Source organism: Pseudochaenichthys georgianus, chromosome 3, assembly GCF_902827115.2.
Source record: "Pseudochaenichthys georgianus chromosome 3, fPseGeo1.2, whole genome shotgun sequence".
In the NCBI taxonomy this organism is placed as follows: Eukaryota; Metazoa; Chordata; class Actinopteri; order Perciformes; family Channichthyidae; genus Pseudochaenichthys; species Pseudochaenichthys georgianus.
In genome coordinates, this window is record NC_047505.1 from 49,574,062 (window position 1) to 49,597,688 (window position 23,627).

General features: G+C 39.8%; 1 protein-coding gene and 1 pseudogene across 1 annotated transcript; both read right to left on the reverse strand.

Moving 5' to 3' along the window:
- Positions 1–64: 64 nt before the first annotated feature.
- On the reverse strand, positions 65–3,893 carry LOC117441194 (arylamine N-acetyltransferase, pineal gland isozyme NAT-10-like). The gene is made up of 2 exons (XM_034077401.2): positions 3,646–3,893; positions 65–2,423 (listed from the first exon to the last, which is right to left on the reverse strand). The coding sequence occupies exon 2, from the start codon at positions 2,416–2,418 to the stop codon at positions 1,546–1,548; it is 873 nt and encodes a 290-aa protein (XP_033933292.1). The 5' UTR covers positions 2,419–2,423; positions 3,646–3,893; the 3' UTR covers positions 65–1,545.
- Positions 3,894–4,455: 562 nt separating this feature from the next.
- On the reverse strand, positions 4,456–15,498 carry LOC117441204 (arylamine N-acetyltransferase, pineal gland isozyme NAT-10-like; annotated as a pseudogene).
- Positions 15,499–23,627: the final 8,129 nt, after the last annotated feature.

Consider the following 23,627-nt stretch of genomic DNA (forward strand, 5'->3'; position numbering starts at 1 on the left):
TATATACAATTATTACAAGTGTATGTATACAGCACATTTCAAATACAAGGCAATACAAACTGAAAACAAACTGAAACAAGCTTTAATATAATTATAACACAAGTACAAGAATAAAAGATAGAATGCAGTATCAAAAATCAATAGTTATTTGATTATAAAAAGCATCTGCAAAAAGAGAAGTGCAGGGTTCCACATCTCAGTCTTTCCTGATGTAATGTGTTAGCCATGTACTTCAACAATAAAGCATAAATGGGTATAGTCCACATAAACGTATAGGACTTTTGGAAAGTAGGCTATTGAGGGATTTTTTCATGATAGGATTTAATGAATTGCTTCATGGAGTTTAGAGATAAAAATGTTGAGCGGTTTTCTAAAAAAAGTGTCAGGTTTGCCTACAAGAATACGTCATCACATGTAATTTGTTAGACACTTTTATCCAAAGCGACTTACATACATTTAGTACTGTGGACAATCCCCACAGGAACAATTTTGGGTGAAGTCTCTTTCCCAGGGACACGACGACATACTGACTGCAGTGGGACTCGAACTTGCTAGTACCCCCTGATTCAAAGTCCAGCACACCATCCACTTAGCCACATCCCTATTCATCACTACGCCTCTCTATTTAAAGTGCTTTGCAGAAAACATTTAGGTATAAACATATAGTGTAAGCGGTATGATTTAGTACATTGGTACACTAAAAGCTGAGCTATTCACATTTTAGTAGAGTTTGGGAACAGAATATGTGTATTTTAGAGCAGTGGTTCTCAACTGGTGGGTCGTAGATGTGTGTGAAGAAAAAAAAATGTTTTGGGAAAAACGTCAAACTTTTATTTTGAAGGCCCGATTTTCTAACGCTGTGCATGCAGTCGGCGTTGGACGGCTCTGGACTGGAGGTAACGGAGAACATAAACAGTTTTGAAAACCTCTGTCACGTAGTGATCATCTTCTCAATAAAACATCTTTTCTGATATTTTTCAGTCTGACCCCCGGTTTGATGATTGACAGGTCACAGAACAATGGGAGCTACCCTACCCACAATTTAAAGTAATTCACACAGACTATCTCCTCTTCTCTTTACTCTTCTCTCTGTGTGGAGCAGCAAGTTCAGCTTCAGAACTAAGTGAAAAACAAACAATGGCATAAAATATTATTAATATGTCGGGTAGCAATAGATTTATTTATTTTCTTCTCAGAGTGCACCAGAATGGTTTATGTTAGTATTTCTAAAAATCTCCTGGGGGAGAATCCCCCCCAGACCCCCCTGCTGGGGTTGGGTTTTCAGCATGTGAGCCATTTTATACAGTTCAGCTTTGATTCCATCATGTCATTAAAACTTTTTAAAAAGCATTCTTTAGTTCTGTGAAGGGATATAAGAGATATATGCACTGTACTTCACTTTAATTAATAATGTATGCTGAAAAGCGTATATATTACAGCACGATTTTTTGCTAAATAGATTTGAGTGTTTCAAAATTTCGGGTCGCGATTTATTGACAAAGGAAAAAGTGGGTCTCGAGGCCTGACCAGTTGAGAACCACTGTTTTAGAGTGTGTACCATGTTTTGTTGCTTACAATCTGCAGTTTCTTCTGCAGCTTTATATTGAACTTCTCCAGAAGAAGTTGCTCTTTCTCCTCATCTTCTATGTTTCTCAGGTCGAAGACATCGACACCTTCCTCTGGTTTGAAGGTGACCTCGCTGTAGGTCCAGCCCGCAAGCGCTCTGAATCCTGTCGCTGTTTGCAGAGAGACGATGGATTTATTCATGAACAGCGATTTAGGATCTGTCTGAAGTGTGTCGTTTGCTTCGTAGAAATGCTCAACCTCTCGAGGCTCCAAGGTAAAGCAGTATACCGTCCTCGTCTCCTGCCTCTTCACAAGACTAGATTCAGCAAAGTCCGGATTGAGAACCTTGGTCTTTCTGCTCGTCTTCTCCAGAACCCACTTTTCCCCCTTGTCTATGAAGCGAAATACACCCGCGGCCTGATGCTGATCCTTCCCAGAGACGAGCTCCATGGGCTCCCACATCTGGAAAGACACCCCAAAGGCCACATCTGCTATATAAGCCTTTCCATCGACGACGACCTTGTGGATGAGATGACTATCAATGGGGGAAAATTCATTTGTGATATTGTTGAAAACTCTGGAGGACAACCTGGTCGTGTCGTAACCCATTTCTCTCAGCACCCAGCCAAACAGGGAGTTGTTCTCGAGGCACCATCCCCCCCGGCCGCTCCTCACTATCTTGTTGAACGTGAACTCCAGGTCCAGGATGTGCCGCTCTCCACAGTGCATGCTGAGGTTTTCAAAAGGAACGGACATGACGTGCTGTTTGTGGATCAGCTTCAGTGTTTCGAGATCCGGTTTATCAAAGGAGCCTTGAAGACCAATTCTTATGAAGTATTCCTGCAAATTCATCGTGCCTGTAAGACACAGGATAGTTAATAATTACATATGGCCAACTTACACAGTTTTGCAAAGTCAACATTAACTCAAATCTGTGCACTTAATGCAATTCTACAGCTAAAATGAAAAGCATGATGACCCTGGTAGAATGGTCTCTTTTACTCCCTTTATTGTACATGTGAGGGTCTATGTATGCTTTCTGTGTTTGACAATGTCACAAATAAATCATATATAAAAGCATGTGTGTAGTTATGTATTCTTAAATAATGTCATAAACAGATACAATCATACATAGATTTAAAATTGGGAAAATGTTGTGTGGCAACAGCAGGTTTTCAAGGCATATACAAGAGTAAAACAAACAGTAAAATATGCATATCAAGAGTAGAAAGATATCTATAGAGTTCCTAGAATACACAATACAGCATAAAGTAATATGTTACAATACACTATAATATACTTCATCTAGAAAATAAACATTATGCTATCCATTAGACAAGTGTGCAAAGAAGTTTCAGTTTGTTTCATTACCATTTAACCGATAAGAACCCGGACCCATTTCTACTTTTGGGGAAATTAAGTCATTTTGACTAAATAGACCACCAAGAACACATTTCTGACATGAACCCCCCCTAGTGTCAAATATCTGAAATGTGACATATATGTCACTGGGCTTTAATGGTACAAATAACTCTTATTTACAACTGAATTAATGAGGATGATTTTTTTGGTTTAAATTAGTTTGAACATTTTTTTAATTGAAGAATAAAGAATATATTAACTAAATATAATTCAGCTAAATTAACTGAGCAGATCATATTTCTAATTGTGCATGTCACTCCGGGTTTACATGTTGCATAAGTGTCACAGCGATGTTTGTCTCATTTGTTTCATACCAATGTGATCAATACATGTTTCCACAACAGGTTAAATGTAATAATATGTTATGTAAGCATTGCAATTCTTAAATGGCTTGAATTTCACCTTTAGCAACAACAAAACAGCTGTTGAAAAGTAGCTAGTTTGGGCACATGGACATGTTGTTATGGGAACATAACATCACGTGACCTGGACCCACCAGACTGTTCAGGGTGTGTCACATGGGGACTTCATGAGATAAAATAAAGGCTAAAGCTATAAGGAACCCGTGTCACGTTGGATCCGATCATATATTACAAATATGAAGTATTAGAGTCTGACGTTCTGCAGCAGGAAATATGCAGGAAATGTTTACCTTACCTTGGTGTGTGTTGAATGTTCAAACGATCAAAATGGTGTCTTTTGAGGAAGCACTGTGCCTTGCAACTTAAGAAAGTTCGTTAAAGTTATAAAGTTTTTGAGGGATTCTGAACTGGATGTCCTAAACAAAACGGTTCAACATACCGAGGATATCTTTGTGTTTTCTGACTCAACGAACCGCGATCCCACTGTAGGCGGTGCTGAGACGCTGTTATCAGGTCAGCCCAGAGAACTCCAGTCTGGATGTGAGGGGCGGGGTTTGCAGCATTTGACCAATCATCAACCGAGCGTCATGTTTCAGAAATGAAGAGTGAACTAGTTAAACATTATACATCCATGAGATAAACACACACAATACAGGCTGAGAGCCACAAAGTTTGAAATAATAAAATAAATCTTCGACTGGGTGAATGCATTATAAACAGATTTCAATTACAGTTATCTTTCAATCTAGATTATTCATAATGTTTTTAAATATTGTTTAAGTTCTTGGGTAAAATGTAAAAAGAAATGTTTTGGAGTCAGGCCATCACTTTTTATGAATATGAAATGTCCCTAAAATTAAAATTAGCTGTTAAAAAATAATGAAATCTGTGTCAGAAAAACAAGTTCAGGTAGGCCTTCAATAGGCAACAAATATACATGTGTATTCATTATACGCTAAAAAACTACAAATCAAATTGAATAGAAAATCAAATGTATACAATTATTACAAGTGTATGTATACAGTACATTTCAAATACAAGGCGATTCAAAGTGCCTAACATAAAACATTACAAAGCATTGCGTTTCAGTCATTTAAAAGTCAAGTGAAAACAAACTGAAACAAGCTTTAATAGAATGATAACACAAGTACAAGAATAAAATATAGAATGCAGTATAAAAAAATCAATAGTTATTTGATTATAAAAAAGCAGCTGCAAAAAGAGAAGTGCAGGGATCTTATAAAACACACTTACTCTATCATCAGAATAACATCTCAGTCTTTCCTGATGTAATGTGTTAGCCATTTACTTCAACAATAAAGTATAAATGGGTACAGAGTCCACATAAACGCAGGACTTTTGGAAAGTATATTGGGATTTTTTTCATGACAGGAGTCATTTAAGTTTATTTACGACATTGCTTCATGGAGTTTAGAGGTAACAATGTTGAGCTGTTTGCCAAAGATCTTATTTTCTGCAATACTAAAAACAAAATAGTCAGGTTTGCCAACACAAATGTGTCATCACTGCACCTTTCTATTCAAAGTGCTTTACAGAAAGCATTTAAGCATTAAGATAGAGCAAAAGGTAAGATTTAGTAAGGCAAGGCAAGTTTATTTATATAGCACCTTTCAACACAAGGTAATTCAAAGTGCTTTACAAAAAATGAAAGACATTAAGAAAATGTCATTTAAAAACAGTCATTAAAAAGAAAAGATAATAAAATAAACATTAAAAGAAAAAATACATGGATAAAAGTTACAGTGCAGTTTAAGATGTGAATAGTTCAATTAAAAGCAGCGGCAAAAAGAAAAGTCTTTAGTCTGGATTTAAAAGTAGTCAGAGTTGCAGCGGACCTGCAGGTTTCTGGGAGTTTGTTCCAGATATTTGGAGCATAACTAAACGCTGCTTTTCCACGTTAGTACATTGGTACCCACTCTAAAAGCTGAGCTATCCACATTTTAGGAGAGTTTGGGAACAGAATATGTGTATTTCAGAGTGTGTTGAGCTGTTTTTTTCTTTTTAACACACCGCATTCAAGCTTCAATCATAATATGTTAATATGTTCAGATTATCCTGTTTGCCACAGATCTTATTTTCTGCAATATTCTACAAAAAGGTGTAAGGTTTCCCTACAAAAAACTTCCCGCCCATCTCAAATCTCCCCTTTATGTCAAAAAAACTTGAACGTGTCGTTGCCTCACAACTAAAATCCCACCTCAATCAAATGACCTCGAATCATCACTCAACACCACCGACACTGCACTCTCCTGGCTGAAATTCTACCTCACCGACAGACATCAGTTTATCAACATCAACAACTGCACCTCCTCCACTGCTCCTCTGTCCCAAGGCGTCCCCCAGGGTTCGGTGCTTGGCCTCCTCCTCTTCATCCTCTATCTATATGCTCCCCCTTGGCAAAATCAGTTGTCGCCACAACCTTCAATTTCACTGCTACACCGATGACATCCAACTTTATATCTCAACAAAAACCATCACCCCCACAACACACTCCACTCTCACCAACTGTCTCTCAGAAATAAAAGCATGGATGCAAACAAACTATCTCCAACTGAACAGTGCCAAATCAGACATCATCATCATCGGCCCCCCATCCCGTATCAAAACCATCCAGAATGTCAACTTCACCATTGACAGCAATACTCTATCCCCCCCACTCTCACATCCGCAACCTCGGAGTCATCTTCGACAGTCAGCTCAAATTCAACCACCACATCAATCACATCACCAGGACCGCCTTTTTCCAACTCAAAAACATTGCCCGTCTCCGCCCATCACTCTCCTCCTCTGCTGCTGAAACCTGATTCATGCATTCATCACATCACGACTCGACTACTGCAATAACATCCTCTACGGCATACCATCCAACCTAATCAATAAACTCCAACATATCCAGAACTCTGCTGCCCGCCTCCTCACCCACACCCGCTCCCGAGACCACATCACTCCTGTCCTCCAGAACCTCCACTGTACAAAGTACGTCAAAGAATCGACTTCAAAAAGTCCTCCTGATTACTCACAAAGCCCTCAACAATCAGGCCCCCCCCCCTACCTCACAGACCTGCTGTACCACCACACCCCTTCCCGCTGCCTCCGCTCATCAGATGCCAACCTCCTATCCATCCCCACCCGCACCAATCACCGGACCTGGGGGGACAGAGCCTTCTCCGTCGCTGCCCCCTCCCTCTGGAACTCACTCCCACAACCCATCAGAGACTGCACTGACCTCACCACCTTCAAAACACTCACCTCTTCAATCTGGCTTTTAATGTGTGATTGTTTTTTGTATTGCTCTATTTTAAATTTGACTTTAACTATATATATTTATTTGTTGTTCTTTTCTCTTCACTATATCTGTAAAGCATCTTTGAGCACCTGTAAAAGCGCTAACAAAATAAATCTATTAATATTATTTTAGAGTGTGTACCATGTTTTGTTGCTTACAATCTGCAGTTTCTTCTGCAGCTTTATATTGAACTTCTCCAGAAGAACTTGCTCTTTCTCCTCATCTTCTATGTTTCTCAGGTCAAAGACATCGACACCTTCCTCTGGTTTGAAGGTGACCTCGCTGTAGGTTCAGCCCAAAAGCGCTCTGAATCCTGTCGCTGTTTGCAGAGAGACGATGGATTTATTCATGAACAGCGATTTAGGATCTGTCTGAAGTGTGTCGTTTGCTTCGTAGAAATGCTCAACCTCTCGAGGCTCCAAGGTAAAGCAGTATACCGTCCTCGTCTCCTGCCTCTTCACAAGACTAGATTCAGCAAAGTCCGGATTGAGAACCTTGGTCTTTCTGCTCGTCTTCTCCAGAACCCACTTTTCCCCCTTGTCTATGAAGCGAAATACACCCGCGGCCTGATGCTGATCCTTCCCAGAGACGAGCTCCATGGGCTCCCACATCTGGAAAGACACCCCAAAGGCCACATCTGCTATATAAGCCTTTCCATCGACGACGACCTTGTGGATGAGATGACTATCAATGGGGGAAAATTCATTTGTGATATTGTTGAAAACTCTGGAGGACAACCTGGTCGTGTCGTAACCCATTTCTCTCAGCACCCAGCCAAACAGGGAGTTGTTCTCGAGGCACCAATCCCCCCCGGCCGCTCCTCACTATCTTGTTGAACGTGAACTCCAGGTCCAGGATGTGCCGCTCTCCACAGTGCATGCTGAGGTTTTCAAAAGGAACGGACATGACGTGCTGTTTGTGGATCAGCTTCAGTGTTTCGAGATCCGGTTTATCAAAGGAGCCTTGAAGACCAATTCTTATGAAGTATTCCTGCAAATTCATCGTGCCTGTAAGACACAGGATAGTTAATAATTACATATGGCCAACTTACACAGTTTTGCAAAGTCAACATTAACTCAAATCTGTGCACTTAATGCAGTGTTTTCTCAAAGTGGGGGGGGGCGCAGAGGCGTGAGCTGATTATCGAGCCTTCATTGTAAAAGTTGTGGGTGTACTGTGTATTGGCGTGGAGTGTTGCAGTAGAACATTCAACTGTAGCGACCGGTACATTAATGGGAAACCCTAAATGTTTGAGCACCCTCTATGAAACGTCAAGCTACCCCACAGCACCCCCAAAAGAAATCTCTGGCGCCGCTCATTGCAGCCACCAATGCTGCGATAATATCAGCATTTTCTTTCTTTTCATTTTTTTGCACAGATTGCAAAGTGTTATATAACCTATTGTTCTCAAAGGGATTGCACAGTTGTATTATGTTTTTGTTTTTTTGACCACACAGACTTATGGAGCATTGTTTTATTATCACTGTTCTAGCAAAGGAATGCTCACTTTCATATTGATGTATTTTAATTAGGGCTGTCAAACGATTACAATTTTTAATCAGATTAATCACAGCTTAAAAATTAATTAATCATGATTAATCACCATTCGAACTATGTCCAAAATATGCCATTTCTTTATGTATATTGTTGGGAATGGAAAGATAAACGAAAGAAGGCGGATATATCCATTTAACATACAGTATCTATGTTTATTATAACATTTTTCTGCGTGTCAAAATGAAAGACAACCCACACACCTATCAATCATCAAACCGTGGGGTCTTAATTAATTATGTGTTGATTTATATCAGCGGGGGAGTACTTCAGGAAAGTCGACAGAGGGGGGGGTGTGTCACAGAGTGTGAACGTTGTGATCAGCTGTTTTAGCGCAGTTCTCCAGTGAAGGGGGGAGTCTCCCTCTGCAGCCGGTTGGCGTAGTTTTGGCACAGTTCCGTTGTACAGACCGACGTTAACAGCAGCCTGTCTGTGCACTCGGAGACCGACTCTGTCGTCCGGTGATCTAACCGCCTTCTGGAAAAGCTTCACAAGTACGTCGGTACGCAAATGCGCTTTGTGACACAAGTGACGGTACGCATTTCAGATTAGGCACATACCCTGTGTACCAGTTATGTGCACCCCTGTACTACAGCAAAAGTATTCTCCGTCGGGACTTCCTGCAACAACACCACGCCGTTATCAAAGATGTTCTATTGAGAAGACAATCACTACGTGACAAAAGTTTTCAAAACCGTGGCTACTGAAATCAATCTTACTAACTGCGGTCTGTGCAATTTACTCCGCGAGAGTTGGCAGACTTTATTTTGCTTACTTTAACATCATTTTTCATGGTGGGGCTAAGCCATTTCTTGGTATGGGTGTAGCCTACCCCAGCCATACCCTGGCGCTGCCACTGGTGGCACGTATGGGGCGGGCTATTCTGCACATGTGTTAAATGCGTTAAATATTTTAACGCAATTCATTCAAAAAATGAATTACCGCCGTTAACGCGATAATTTTGACAGCACTAATTTTAATAAATGTTAACTTGGCCCATTACGTGACTATTTGTGTTGGGTGGGTCAGACTTTTTTTTTTCTCCAAAGGGGGGGCCTGACAGAAAAAGTTTGAGAACCACTGACTTAATACAATTCTACAGCTAAAATGAAAAGCATGTATGATGGTAGAATGGTCTCTTTTACTCCCTTTATTATACATGTGAGGGTCTATGTACGTATGCTTTCTGTGTTTGACAATATCACAAAGAAATCATATATAAAAGCATGTATGTAGTTATGTATTCTTAAATAATGTCAAACAGATACAATCATAGATAGATTTAGAACTGGGAAAATGTTTTGTGGCAGCAGCAGGTTTTCAAGGCATATACAAGAGTAAAACAAACAGTAAAATATGCATATCAAGAGTAGAAAGATATCTATAGGGTTCCTAGAATACACAATATACAGTATAAAGTCATATGTTACAATCAGTTGCGACTGGTAATTAGGGCACAGCCCCACCTAGTGTCAGCAGAAAGTATTAAAAATAATGATAACAAAAAAATAAATAAAAGAATATATAAAATATATTTTAAGATCATGTTTAATCATCTGATTTGTCTGTACATTGCTGTTTTAGTCTGTGTTATTCTAATTAGTGTCTACAGTGTGTGCCTATTGGGCTGTTTAGAGCCATGTGGGACAAAACCATAGACTGGACAAAACCCGATCATGCCCCTCCCTCTTACTGTCTAAGTGAACGGTGACTGTAAAAAGTACACTGCGCATGCTCAGAGTATTTTCCTATTTAATGTGTGTGGCAAAAAAATAATGACCAAAGGGGCACTGAGCTGCCACCATATATCATCTCACATAATTCAGAGCTGATTGGCTGTAAGTACGTGTGCCGCGAAAAGTGTGAAGAGGAGCCGAGAGAGCTGTAGTGACTCGTCCTAAAACCCGGAAGTAAGCTGCGCATGGGTTCCCTCAACAAAAAAGCAATGAGATTTCTCCATAGGATTTTAGAAAATAGCTCAAAATAAGATCTGTGGGAAACGTAGGCCTACCTGTTGGATAAATGCACGTTTTGTTCAGCCGGATAATATCCATGTCTACTTTTATCATTTTTGAATCATAAATCTATCGATTAGATTTATGATAGACTGTTGAAACTACAAGAAGATAAGGAGGACTTTTACAAAAAAGTAATAGATTTTTGTCCAGAAGGATAGGCAAATGGACTTCATCTTCAAGTCAAGACTGCAATTTTATTGAAAATGGGATCTTACTAAGAGAGAACAATTCAATATTTAAATGATAAAATTACATTTTTTGGGTATCCTTTTGTTGAACTGTCTGTTTAAAATTAATCGAAGCATCAGACTAAAAAAGCTTTTGAAAATAATATTATATTTTGATTTAGGTCAAAATATAATATTTGTAAACCTGTGTCAGTGCCTCACCAGCCATGAACCTCACTGCAGAAGCTTATAGACATCTAAGTTTTTTGTGCCTCACCACTTTTGTACATATAAAACACTATAATATACCAATATACTTCATCTAGAAAAGAAACATAGTAGCCTATGCTATACATTAGACAAGTATGCAAAGAAGTTGCAGTTATTTTTATTACCATTTAAAATAATCATATATTACAAATATGAAGTGTTAGAGTCTGACGTTCTGCAGCAGGAAATATGCAGGAAATGTTTACCTTACCTTGGTGTGTGTTGAATGTGCAAACGATCAAAAATGGTGTCTTTTGAGGAAGCACTGTGCCTTGCAGGAGCAACTTAAGACAGTTCGTTAAAGTTAGAACGTTTTTGAGGGATTCTGAACTGGATGTCCTAAACAAAACGGTTCAACATACCCAGGATATCTTTGTGTTTTCTGGCTCAACTAACCGCGATCCCACTGTAGGCGGTGCTGAGACGCTGTTATCAGAGAAGCCCAGAGATTTCCTCTCAGGCTGAAGTCAAATAGTCCCTTTAGTTTAGGAACCTTCCTAACCGAGTGAAATGACCCAGAAGTCCCTCAGTGGCAGCCACGATAAGTGCCGGTGTTGCAGTATAACGTGAGTCATGACAACTGGCGACATTCTATTATTTTCGTCATAGGAATCCGGGGCGTGTACATTGAGGACCCATTGTTGATTTACCATGTCGATCGCCTCGTTTGTCGTTTACGTTCATCTTTTGCTATATCTGCCTTCCTAAGATCACTTTGATGCACATTCAGTACTCGTATGTGAGGTTGTGGGTGAGAGGTGGATATCGTGACGCTTACAGGGAGGTATCGAACATTACAAAGTAGGTGACTGTGTGGATGCCTGTTCAAAATATTGCAAACTTGAATAAATCATTGAAATTATATAATTGTGTCCGACTTTCATTTGTACATCGTTCTTAATGTGATGTATAGTAGCTCTGATAGCTGTCCATACCTTCAGACAGCCTCAAAGTAAAACACAAGTCGTTTATTCACAGCCCGAGCGCTCATCGAGATGACTGGATCACTCATGACAGGTTGTGATCAGCTCCGATTAAATTGTGATATCAATGCTGTAGCCTACCTATTCTCCAGGGATCACGTTTTTTATGAAATACCTGTATCCCTCTCATCACAACAAGACTCTACACTGTGCAGGAAAAACAATTACATACATGAAAATAACCTTGATGCATGGGAATGAATCACACAAACTATCTTCCGTGGCTATACTGATATGTCACAGCGGTCAACCACAGAAACATAAGTCCAGCGGGGCACACGTTGAATACATATAAAACATGTTTACATCGTTCTTATTGTGATGTATAGTAGCTTTGATAGCTGTCCATACCTTCAGACAGCCTAAAAGTAAAACACAAGTTGTTTATTCACAGCCCGAAAGCAGCATCGAGATGACTGGATCATCTGCAGTGTTGGGCAAGTTACTTCCAAAATGTAATACAGTAGCTACATTACTTATTACTGTCTCTGAAATGTAATGACTTACACTACATCCAGTGAAGGACAATGTGGTATAGCATAACAACTGTGTAGGCCCTTAAGGCTACTAACAACTTGTATTACACGGCTTAGTTGAATACTCCAACATGTGACACGTTGTTAATACAGTAGTAGCCTACAGACCACTGTCAAGGACTACAATGAAGGTTGCTAAGGAGGATCAAGAAAGAGAAAGCAAAAGAGGTTAAAAGACGGAGCGCTGAACGTCAGATAAATCACCAGAAGAAGGCAGAGAGGAAGTAAACAATAACAGGAACACGGAATGGGCTCTGTTTGTTTAGTATGGCCGTGTAATAAGCGGGATATTTATGCAGCGAGGCGGTCATGGGGGAAAGAACATCCGACAGCCTGGATCTTGATGAGCCTGAAGGGTAAACGCCAGGTTTACTAATCTACCCGCACAATTTGTCTCTGGTGTCAGAATATCTTGCGATGTTGGTAAATGGTTCAAAAACAAAATACCATTTAATTTCGGGTTAAAATGTGTTGTAACTGCGTTACTGAGAATTGTAACGGGTAATATATTACCCACATTTCATTAGAAATGCATTACATTACTTCGTTACAGCAAAAGGTTATACATTACTGTAACTCCGTTACTTTTGTAACGGAAAACTGTAACTGAAGCACATGTTCATCACACGGATCGATCACAGCTGACCACCTGGGACAAACTGTGATCTGCTCCTTGATTGTCTCTAGGGCTATATAAACTGGTGGAAATTACACAACTGCATGAGGATAGCGAGAGAGACATAGCGAGAGAGACATTTAGAGTTAGAGCGAGAGATACAGCGAGAGAGACATTTTGAGAGAGACATTGAGAGCGAGAGAGACATTTAGAGTTAGAGCGAGAGAGACATTTTGAGAGAGACATTGAGAGCGAGAGAGACATTTAGAGTTAGAGCGAGAGATACAGCGAGAGAGACATTTTGAGAGAGACATTGAGAGCGAGAGAGACATTTAGAGTTAGAGTGAGAGAGACATTTTGAGAGAGACATTGAGAGCGAGAGAGACATTTAGAGTTAGAGCGAGAGATACAGCGAGAGAGACATTTTGAGAGAGACATTCAGAGCGAGAGAGACATTTAGAGTTAGAGCGAGAGAGACAGCGAGAGAGACATTTAGAGTTAGAGCGAGAGAGACAGCGAGAGAGACATTTAGAGTTAGAGCGAGAGAGACATTTAGAGAGAGAGACAGATACATAGCGATATAATAGTGAGATTCGACAGAGAAAGATTGATTGTGCGTGAGTACTGAATGTGATTGTTTGTTTGTCCTTGTTTGTTGTGTGGTAATTTAGTGAGTAGTTGTTTGCCTGTGTGTGTTGGAGGGACAGCATTTGTGTAGGGCTTCATATTAGAGAGGGCCAGCAAACCATGGATGCAAACATGGTGAAAGAACTGTTGGATTTCCATATCCGTCATATATATCCTGAAGGCTTGACTAGCAAACAAAGGTTTGGTATCAAGAGAAGAGCTGAGTCCTTCAGGATTAAAGGTAACCATTTCAGACATGTGGTCTTCAGAACATCATCTGCTTTGATAACACTGTTAATATGTATAATTATCACATTTCAATACCAGACGGAGACCTGCACTACATATGCAGCAGTGTTAATTTTGGCAGCTATTTTTGAGTTAGTCTTAATCTTAGTCTTTAGACAAAAATGGTTATTAGTTTTAGTCACATTTTAGTCATTTCTATCCTTTATAGTTTTAGTCTAGTTTTAGTCGACGAAAACTCAAAACGTTTTAGTCTAGTTTTAGTCCAGTTTTAGTCGATGAAAAATTACATTTTAGTTAACTTTAAGTCAAAATGTTTTCTCTCTTTAAACCAATTCAGTTAGGCAAATACAGGTATCTGAAATTGGAATCAAGGTGACCGTATCAAGTGTTGAAATTTGTAAAGCAACATTTCACTCTCTTAACCCTTTACTTAGTTAGTTTGATATCTCTAGCCTCTCACATTGGTGCAATACTGTTGTGTTGTCCTTGCTGATCCTCTAAGGTAAGGATAGTGCATACACATAGATACAAGTGGTACTGGTAACATAGTGGAATGTTCTTTACTCCAAGTCAAGAACCAAAACATTATTTTTTTTAGCCTTATATTTATTTTCCGAAACCTCCAATAAAAGTGAAGACACGTATGCCCAAAACAGAGCAATAAATGATGAACAATGACATGACACCTGAAGTTTTGGATCACAAAAATTACAGACTTGAGTTAGCTCAGTGACTCAAACTGTAGTCCATTGTAGACTCTCTACATTTATCAATGGTGTGTCAGTAACTTGTCAGAACAGAGGGTCATCCCTCACAAGATGCAGTGCAAAGCAGTAACTTGTATAAATTATAAAGTATAAATTGTTGTATAAAACTATCCCTCACCTTAACATTATACTTATCGAAGGTCTCTATCATAAGGATGAAATCCTCATCCTCAACTGTACGGGCAGGTAGACCGGTGCGTCCAATCCACTGGGCAATGACCTTTTCTTTGGTGCCTTGTTCCAGCGAGTCTGCTTTATATTTTGGTCCTGAGGAAGAGAACGCTGCTGGGATAGTTGACTGTTTATTCTTTGCACCAGGTTGCTGTTTTGGAGTACTCGTCTCTGGGATCTAGGTGAGGAAAAATAAGATTGCATAATTACTCCCTATACAGAACTACAACGCCTACAGATGAATTCCAATTAATTAAATGTAGGCTAATCCCTTTAAAATATGCCTTTGGTAATAGTATTATCATTAAAATATAGTATATCAATAATATCAAGTTTAGATTTTGAAGATTCTAATTATGTGATAATACAATACAACTAGCCTATTATATATGCCTACCTGGCCTTAGAGATAAGAAAGTATTTTCCAAATAAATTGCCGTGTACTCTTAAAAAAACACACAATAATTGCAGTGACTAGATAGTTATTGCAATGCAAGCCCAGCCAACATTAGCCTGGAACTTGCCAGAATCATTCATTTGCTACCGGAAACTGAAAACGTGTTTGCAAGAAAGGCTAAGCTAACATAGATAGTTAGTACATTTGCCTCTAGTAACTAGTGACTAGCTAGCAGTCTGCATTGGCAATGGCAACTTGCAAATGCAGACTGCCCAGTAACATAGACTTAACGTTAGCAAATGTATATGCTTAGTTAGCGTTACCACATACGAGTTAGTTACGACTTATCATGTAACGTTACAGTTAGCTAACTTACCGTGGCATAAATAGCAGGATGGTGCGCCTTCAAGTGCCTCTTCAGGTTAGTCGTATTCTTCCCAACTAATTTGAAGCCACATGGCGTCTCTCCTTCTCCCGCAGTTGCAGTGCTGTGTGTTTTATTTTCTACCGAGTTATAAAGAAAGTTGGTCCATATATCTATTCTTTTTTTGCGACTAAAAGCGCTTTCGCTGAATCCGTCATCTTCACTGTTTGGATATCATCACCACCTGTGCTGCTGCAGTGAAGCTGGGGTGGGCGGGGGTGAGTGAGGTGTGCAAATTCCCAGAATCCCAAATAATTCAACCAATGACAGGGATGCATTTTGAAAGAGAAGACGGACAATTGGAGGAAAATAATATCCTGCATTTTTAATGTCCGATAGTCCACCCTTAACACCTTCGTCTCGTCTCGTCTCGTCAACGAAAACTACATTTACATTTCGTCATAGTTTTCGTTATCAAGAATCTATTTTTAGCTCGTCATCGTCTCGTTTTAGTCATGTAAAAAAGGTCGTTGACGAACATTTTTCGTCATAGTTTTCGTTAACGAAATTAACACTGATATGCAGGAGGAAAAAAAACGGGAGTATGCACCTTGCAAAAGTGGTCTTATCAAGTGAAGAAGCCAACGAGCTCTTCATAGAGTTCCACTGCAGCCTAATTGGTGGACATGCTGGAATGGAGAAAACTCATCTGGCCATCATTCAGCGGTTCTATTGGCCTGGCATGACGGAGGACATCCGCAAGTGGGTGAGTTCAAAATAATGAGGTAAATTACACATTATGGTACAAAAGTGCAACACATAAAAGTGTATCGTGTGTTTTTTTGTTCAGATTGCTCAGTGTCCCCAGTGCCAGTCAAAGAGGGCCTTTATCAAAGAGAAGTACACTCCTATTGAAGTACAGGACACATTTGTAGACAGTTTCAGCTTTCAAACATGCCAACAGTAATGTACTGCAATGCTCATGTGTATTTTCTTCTTCTCAGGTAACAGAGCCTCTGGAGCTTGTCGGCATGGACCTAGTGGGTAAACTCACAGTAACCGATGGTGGCAATCAGTACATTTGTGTAATGGTTGATTATTTCACCAAATGGGCAGAGGCATACCCACTTAAAAATAAAACAGCAGATGAGGTGACCAAGTGTATTCTTGATTTTTTTTTTACAAATTTGGTGCACCCAAAAGACTGCTAACAGATCAAGGCAGTGAATTTTGCAATAAGGTACTACTTTGAAGAATTATGACTCCCCATTATGTAACTGTGCTGTGCTAACAAACTTATTTCCTGTTTGTCCCAATGTTCACTTGAAGGTGAACTATAACCTTTGTGAGAAGCTGGCCATCAAAAGAAGCCTGTGTTCGCCGTACCACCCACAAACAAATGGTTTGGTGGAAAAACTAAATGGCACAATACAAAGGTATATTTGTTCATAGAATAACAAACATTACTGTTCCTATATTAACTAATCAGAATTGATAGCTAAAAATACAACAAAAGTCAATAAATCAGCTGCTTTATCATATATTAGAAACCAATTTCTGTTTTACCTTCTTGTGTTTGTACTTTACCTGAATTTAGGTCCCTGAACAAACTGGTGGAGGGTGAGCCCAAACGGTGGGACCAACTCCTCCAAGGGACGATGTTTGCTCTGAGAACAAAAACTCAGCTGACCACCAAGTTCAGCCCTTATTTTCTTATGTTTGGGAGGGAGGCGAGGTACCCGTCAGAGGTGCCCAAGGAGTATGAAGTAAGATCTGATAATGTCCTCATCCTTTTTAATTATTCATAGTATTTCAAACATCTATGTTTTCTCAACATTCTAACGCTTTTCTGTGGCAGATAACGGAAGAGAAAGTTAGCAGCTTGGTGCAAATGGAGGAAGTCTTCGAGGGACTCAAAAAACAGGAGGCAGTTTTCGCGGAGGTGAAAAGTAACATAACAAAAAGCCAGAACAAGATCCGCAAAAAGAAAGAAGGTGGGCAAGTGGACAATTTTCAAGTGGGGGATTTGGTTTTACAACGCAACAAAAGGTCGGAACAGAGGAAAGGAGGAAAGCTAGACGCAGACATGTTGGGACCATTCAGGATCCTAAACATTGAGGGGAAGGTAGCGGACCTTGCTACAAAAAAAGGAAAGAAGACAAGGAGAGTGAACATTGATCATTTGAAACACTATATCCAGCCAGAGGAGAGGATCCCTGCTAAATTACAAAAAGTGTTGGATCCTTCTCCTCTGGCTGCTCCACTGCCCTCCACACCCACCTCCACAACAGAGTGCCAGGCACGAGGAGCATCCTCTGATGTAGAGACTTGTAAGTAAACTGAAACAAAGTACACCTTAAAGTATGCATTTCATTCATAACTAACATGCCTTTCTTTATAGTAATCCGAGACATATGGTCAGGGAGGAGACGAGAGACACTGTGGGCCAAATATGGCCCATACAAAATATACAGTCACAATCTGTTGGTCTTGGCCCCGGGAGAGGAGTTGGAGGGAGAGGTAAGCGTACTGTATATGAAAAATGTAAGGGCAAACTGATCATTCTGAAAATGAGTTCAAAAGATACTGGTGTTTTCATAGATTGTGAATGCCTATCTGGCATGGGTTGGGGCCAAAGCTGGCGTCTTCATTCTGGACTCCTACCTGATGACTTCCCTCTGGAAGGGAACCCACAAGGGAAGCTTAAGAAAGGTGAGTAGAGTAATAGAAATAAGTGTATATATGAACATATGTATGTACTGATGTATGTACAAATATTTTTCAGTTGGACTTGTCAAAACATGAGGTGGCAGCCGGAGCTGTCTGTGACGGGGCACATTGGACCCTCATTGTAAGTAATCTAAAAGGTTAATGGGTCAAGACATTTTTATTTATTTAATAATATGTGATAGCAATACATTTTTTTTTATTTAACACTAAACACTTTAATAATTTCTTTTCACTTCCATAGATCATGTATCTGAACGAGAACAGGTCGCTGTTCTTGAACCCATTGGGGGCCACGGAAGAGCAGTTAATCAGATGCAAAGATGTAACAAGGTGAATAAAATATAAGCTCCAATGTGTTTACTAGACATATTCAGGATTTTGGATTATATTAAGGGGGAGCAACACAAAGCCACATAAATCATGTTCCTGATTACTACGGTTTTACTTGAATACCATTAGATTGTCCTGTGTGAACATGCAGCTCTTCTTGACTTCTAAAAGGATCTGAATTGGGCTTATATACAAAACCCAATCTATCTGTTTCCTATGTAGATCGCTGGTCCGGAAACACATACCTTCAGTTGGGAGATGGGCCTGCACGACAATCGCTCATCCCAAACAGATGGATTCTACGTCCTGCGGTGTTTTGGTTCTGAAGGTAACATTTAGTAATGTGTGTGTATATATATAACCATCTGTAATTAAGAAATATTACAAAGATACTTATGACAGACCTTTTAAGCTTGCAGAGCAAATACTGCAAAAACAACAGGTCCAGTACCCAGTGGACCAGGAAGGAGTGGCCTCAATGAGGTTCCACATGGCAATGGCTCTGGTGAACAACTCAGGTATACAGGACTAGACAGGGGAAACAGAAATATTGTATCTTATTTGGCATTTCACTTCCTTAATGCCTGTATTTCTGAATTATGTTTTTACAGATGACCTATCCGAGCTGTGTCGGGCCTGTGGGGAACATAGCATAGGGCCTAAGGTTGACCAGTGGGTAAGAAGTTGTATTAATTTCCTGACCAACATTTGGCTGGAAGACTGGGATACACCCTGGATTGGTTACCTCTACATCACTGGGTGAACACTCTCTATAACAGATATTATAAATGTTTACTTTAATTCACCACACTTGCATGTCTTTGCACTTTGGGAGGACACTGGAGCAGTTGAAGAAACTTCTGAGCATGGACTCTAAACAGAAAAGAAAACAGCTAAGATCTAAACTATACATTGCTTGCTTAATGAAATGAAACAACTTCATTACTGCTTACTCTGGATGAGTGATGTAAAATGTTTGTCAATATTCTAACATGTCTTTTTTCTGTTTATTTTAAGATCGAGTGCACTGGGTGCACTATGTGGTACCACACGTACTGTGTTGGGGAGCCCTCTGTCAATGCAGATTTCTTTTGTAAAGGCTGCACTTCTTAGACACACACACACACACACACACACACACACACACACACACACACACACACACACACACACACAGTTTATTATTTCTGTTGGCAATATCCTGAATGTCCTCTTCCAGCATGAGAGCAACATGATAACAGAGGCATCAACTGCAGCTGTGAACATGACAGGATGTATGATGACCCAGAAGAGCATCAGGACTGCTTGAGGCAGATGATAGCTATGTGATGAACATGATGACTCAGCCTCTATGGAGAGAGACATCAATCATGCTCATTTCTGACGTGGAGCTAATCTGAAGTAAACATTGAATACTGCTTTCTACTCCTCCATCTTGTGACTGTGTGACTCCCTCTCTTGATATCAGCATGTGAAGGACACTGTGAAGGAACTAGTCTCTGTATGTGATGACTACTTCCCTTCAGAGAGGATCACAGACACATGGGTCCTGAGACTGAAGCTCAAGCCGGGGACCAGGGAGATTGTTCTAACAATTTCCAATAAATGTTATTCTGAAACATAACTATCACTGTTGTCTTTCCTTCTATAAATGAATCCAAAAAGATGTGAAGCTGGCGCTTAGCCCTCCACAAAGTGCATGGTTGCAACTTAGACAGTTAAGCATTTTATATCAGAGGGTCCTCATCAGGGTGCAACACGGAAGGCAGACAGAATTGCTTAGACACAGGTGTCACATGAACTTTAAATGTTCTGGAAAGTTCCTTATACAGCTTTAGCCTTTTTGATCTCATGAAGTCCCTAAGTGACACACACTGAACAGTCTGGTGGGTCATGGTCCTTGTCATTTGGTTTTGTGTTCCCATAACAACATGTCCATGTGCCAGGCTAACACATGTGACAGAACTAGCTACATCTGGAAAGGTTTTTTGTTGCTAAAGTTAACATTCAAGCCATTTAAGAATACAAATGCTTACATGACATGTCATTTGTTAAACATTAAGCTGTCTTGGGCTCTTTTCTGATTCTGATTACATATAACCTGTTGTAGAAACATTTATTGATGAAATTGATATGAAACAAATGCCATAAATATTGCTGTGACACTGATGTCACATCGGGACATTAACCCTAAACATTCACAGTGAACCCGGAGTGACATAGATGCACATTTACAAATATGATTATGATCTGCTCAGTTCATTTAGCTGATTCAATTATATTTAGTTAACATATTCTTTATTATTCAATTCAAAGTATGTTCAAACAAATGTAAACCAAAAAATCATCCTCATTAATGAAGTTATACATAAGAGTTACTTTACCATGAAAGCCCAATGTGACACTAGGGGGGGTTACTTGTCAGAAATGTGTTCTAGGTGGTCTATTTAGTCTAAATGACGTTCCCCTTAATTTCCCCAAAAGTAGAAATGGGTCCGGGTTCTTAAGGGTTAAACGTATAGGCTTAAAGGCATAATATAACTACTGTTTTATATGTATTCAACGTGTGCCCCGCTGGACTTATGTTTCTGTGGTTGACCGCTGTGACATATCAGTATAGCCACGGAAGATAGTTTGTGTGATAGGGTTAGACGTCAGGAGCTGATTTTTAAACTATCCGACTGCAGCCTCAGGCTGCAGTCGGATAGTTTAAAAATCAGCTCCTAAATTCTAACCCTATCGTCTATTCCTTGACCTCTGAGTGAAACGTCACGGGGTTAAGCGATAGTGGATAGGAGAATTCAAAAGGACTTAGGAGAAAAGACTGCGGTACTTTAGAGAATCCGAATGCACTTTCACTATCCGACGTGTTTATGATGCTCCAGCGGACGTCCTGAATGTGCGTCTGCTGCTGTGGGGAAACTATGGAAACCACAGTTTTCTATACAGCGGACTACAACATGGATGTTTAATAAGAACGAGGGACTACTGTAAACTCATCTAGAGACTCTGCACCGTGCTCTGAAGCTGTTGCTTTGCTTTATGAACGTGGACAACAGAGAAACATATTCTTCAGGACCAAAGTTGGAATTGAAATAAAAAAGGAAAGTGAAACTTATGCTCGTCACCCTCTCCCTCCGGTCCACATTAATACAAATGATCCCAATACGTATGATTGTATGAACTAAAGATCTTAAAATCAATTCAGATGTATTTATTATAAACGTTAGTCCTTAACATCTATCACTATGTATATCACCATTCAAACATCTTTTAAAAGTTGAACAAACTCCACACAGCTCAGTAAAGACTGTGAGATGTTGACTTTATTTGATCATTTCAGTAAAAACTAACGTTCATATTTCTCTTTTTGAGTATAATACTGATGAACGTTCAAAACAAAGCACTTTGGCAACTTACCACCTATGTTTTAAAATGCTTAATAAGCACCGTAACTTTCATGATATCATTTCTCGGTCATAATCGGTTGTTTCCGTGAACGGCCGACTGTTGAGTGACGGCAAATGCTGCGGCTGCAAGGCATTGTGGGGCAGCATTTTCTCCTCTCCTTTCGTCAAGGGAGGTCCAGTGGTTCCTAAGCTAAAGGAGGTTATAAAGGAAGTTTGAAATCTCCTTTCCTATCATTCTCATCATTCTAGAGAATTCGAACGGCACTTATCATGGCTGCCACTGAGGGACTTCCGGGTCATTTCACTCCTTTAGGAAGGTTCCTAAGCTAAATGGACTATTCGACTTCAGCCTCAGGCTGCAGTCGGATAGTTTAAAAATCAGATCCTAAGTTCTAACCCTATCGTCTATTCCTTGACCTCTGAGTGCAACGTCACGGGGTTAAGGGATAGTGGATAGGAGAATTCAAAAGGACTTAGGAGAAGAGACTGCGGTACTTTAGAGAATCCGAATGCACTTTCACTATCCGACGTGTTTATGATGCGCCAGCGGACGTCATTGTGTGCGTCTGCTGCTGTGGGGAAACTATGGAAACCACAGTTTTCTATACAGCGGACTACAACATGGATGTTTAATAAGAACGAGGGACGACTGTAAACTCATCTAGAGACTCTGCACCGTGCTCTGATGCTGTTGCTTTATGCTTTATGAACAACAGAGAAACATATTCTTCATGACCAAAGTTGGAATTGAAATAAAAAAGGAAAGTGAAACTTATGCTCGTCACCCTCTCCCTCCGGTCCACATTAATACAAATGATCCTAATACGTATGATTGTATGAACTAAAGATCTTAAAATCAATACAAATGTATTTTTTATAAACGTTAGTCCTTAACATCTATCACTGTGTATATCACCATTCAAACATCTTTTAAAAGTTGAACAAACCCCACACAGCTCAGTGAAGACTGAAATGTTGACTTTATTTGATAATTTCAGTGAAAACTAACGTTCATATTTCTCTCTTTGATTATAATACTGATGAACGTTCAAAACAAAGCACTTTGGCAACTTACCACCTATGTTTTAAAATCCTTAATAAGCACCGTAACTTTCATGATATCATTTCTCGGTCATAATCGGTTGTTTCCGTGAACGGCCGAGACTCGAGTGACGGCAAATGCTGCGGCTGCAAGGCATTGTGGGGCAGCATTTTCGCTTCTCCTGTCGGTTAGGGAGGTCCAGTGGTTCCTAAGCTAAAGGAGGTTATAAAGGAAGTTTGAAACCTCCTTTCCTATCATTCTCATCATTCTAGAGAATTCGAACGGCACTTATCATGGCTGCCACTGAGGGACTTCCGGGTCATTTCACTCCTTTAGGAAGGTTCCTAAGCTAAATGGACTATTCGACTTCAGCCTCAGTCTGGATGCGAGGGGCGGGGCTTCAGCATTTGACCTATCACCAACCGAGCGTCATGTTTCAGAAATGAAGAGTGAACTATAACAACAAATACGAAGAAGTTCAACATTATCCGTGTTGTGCAAGTTACTTTTAAAAAGTAACTAGTAATAGTTATAGTTACTGCTCTCAAAAAAGTAACTAGTTACTTTATTAGTTACTAACTTATAAAAGTAACTAGTAACAAGTTACTTTACTTTAAAAATAATAACAATACAAGTTGTTGTGTTGTTCTGTGGCACAGTAAGAGAAAAGACAACTCCCCATCATTGTAGCAATTGTCATTATGAAATGTAGAGGAACAATAAAACACAAAAGATATGT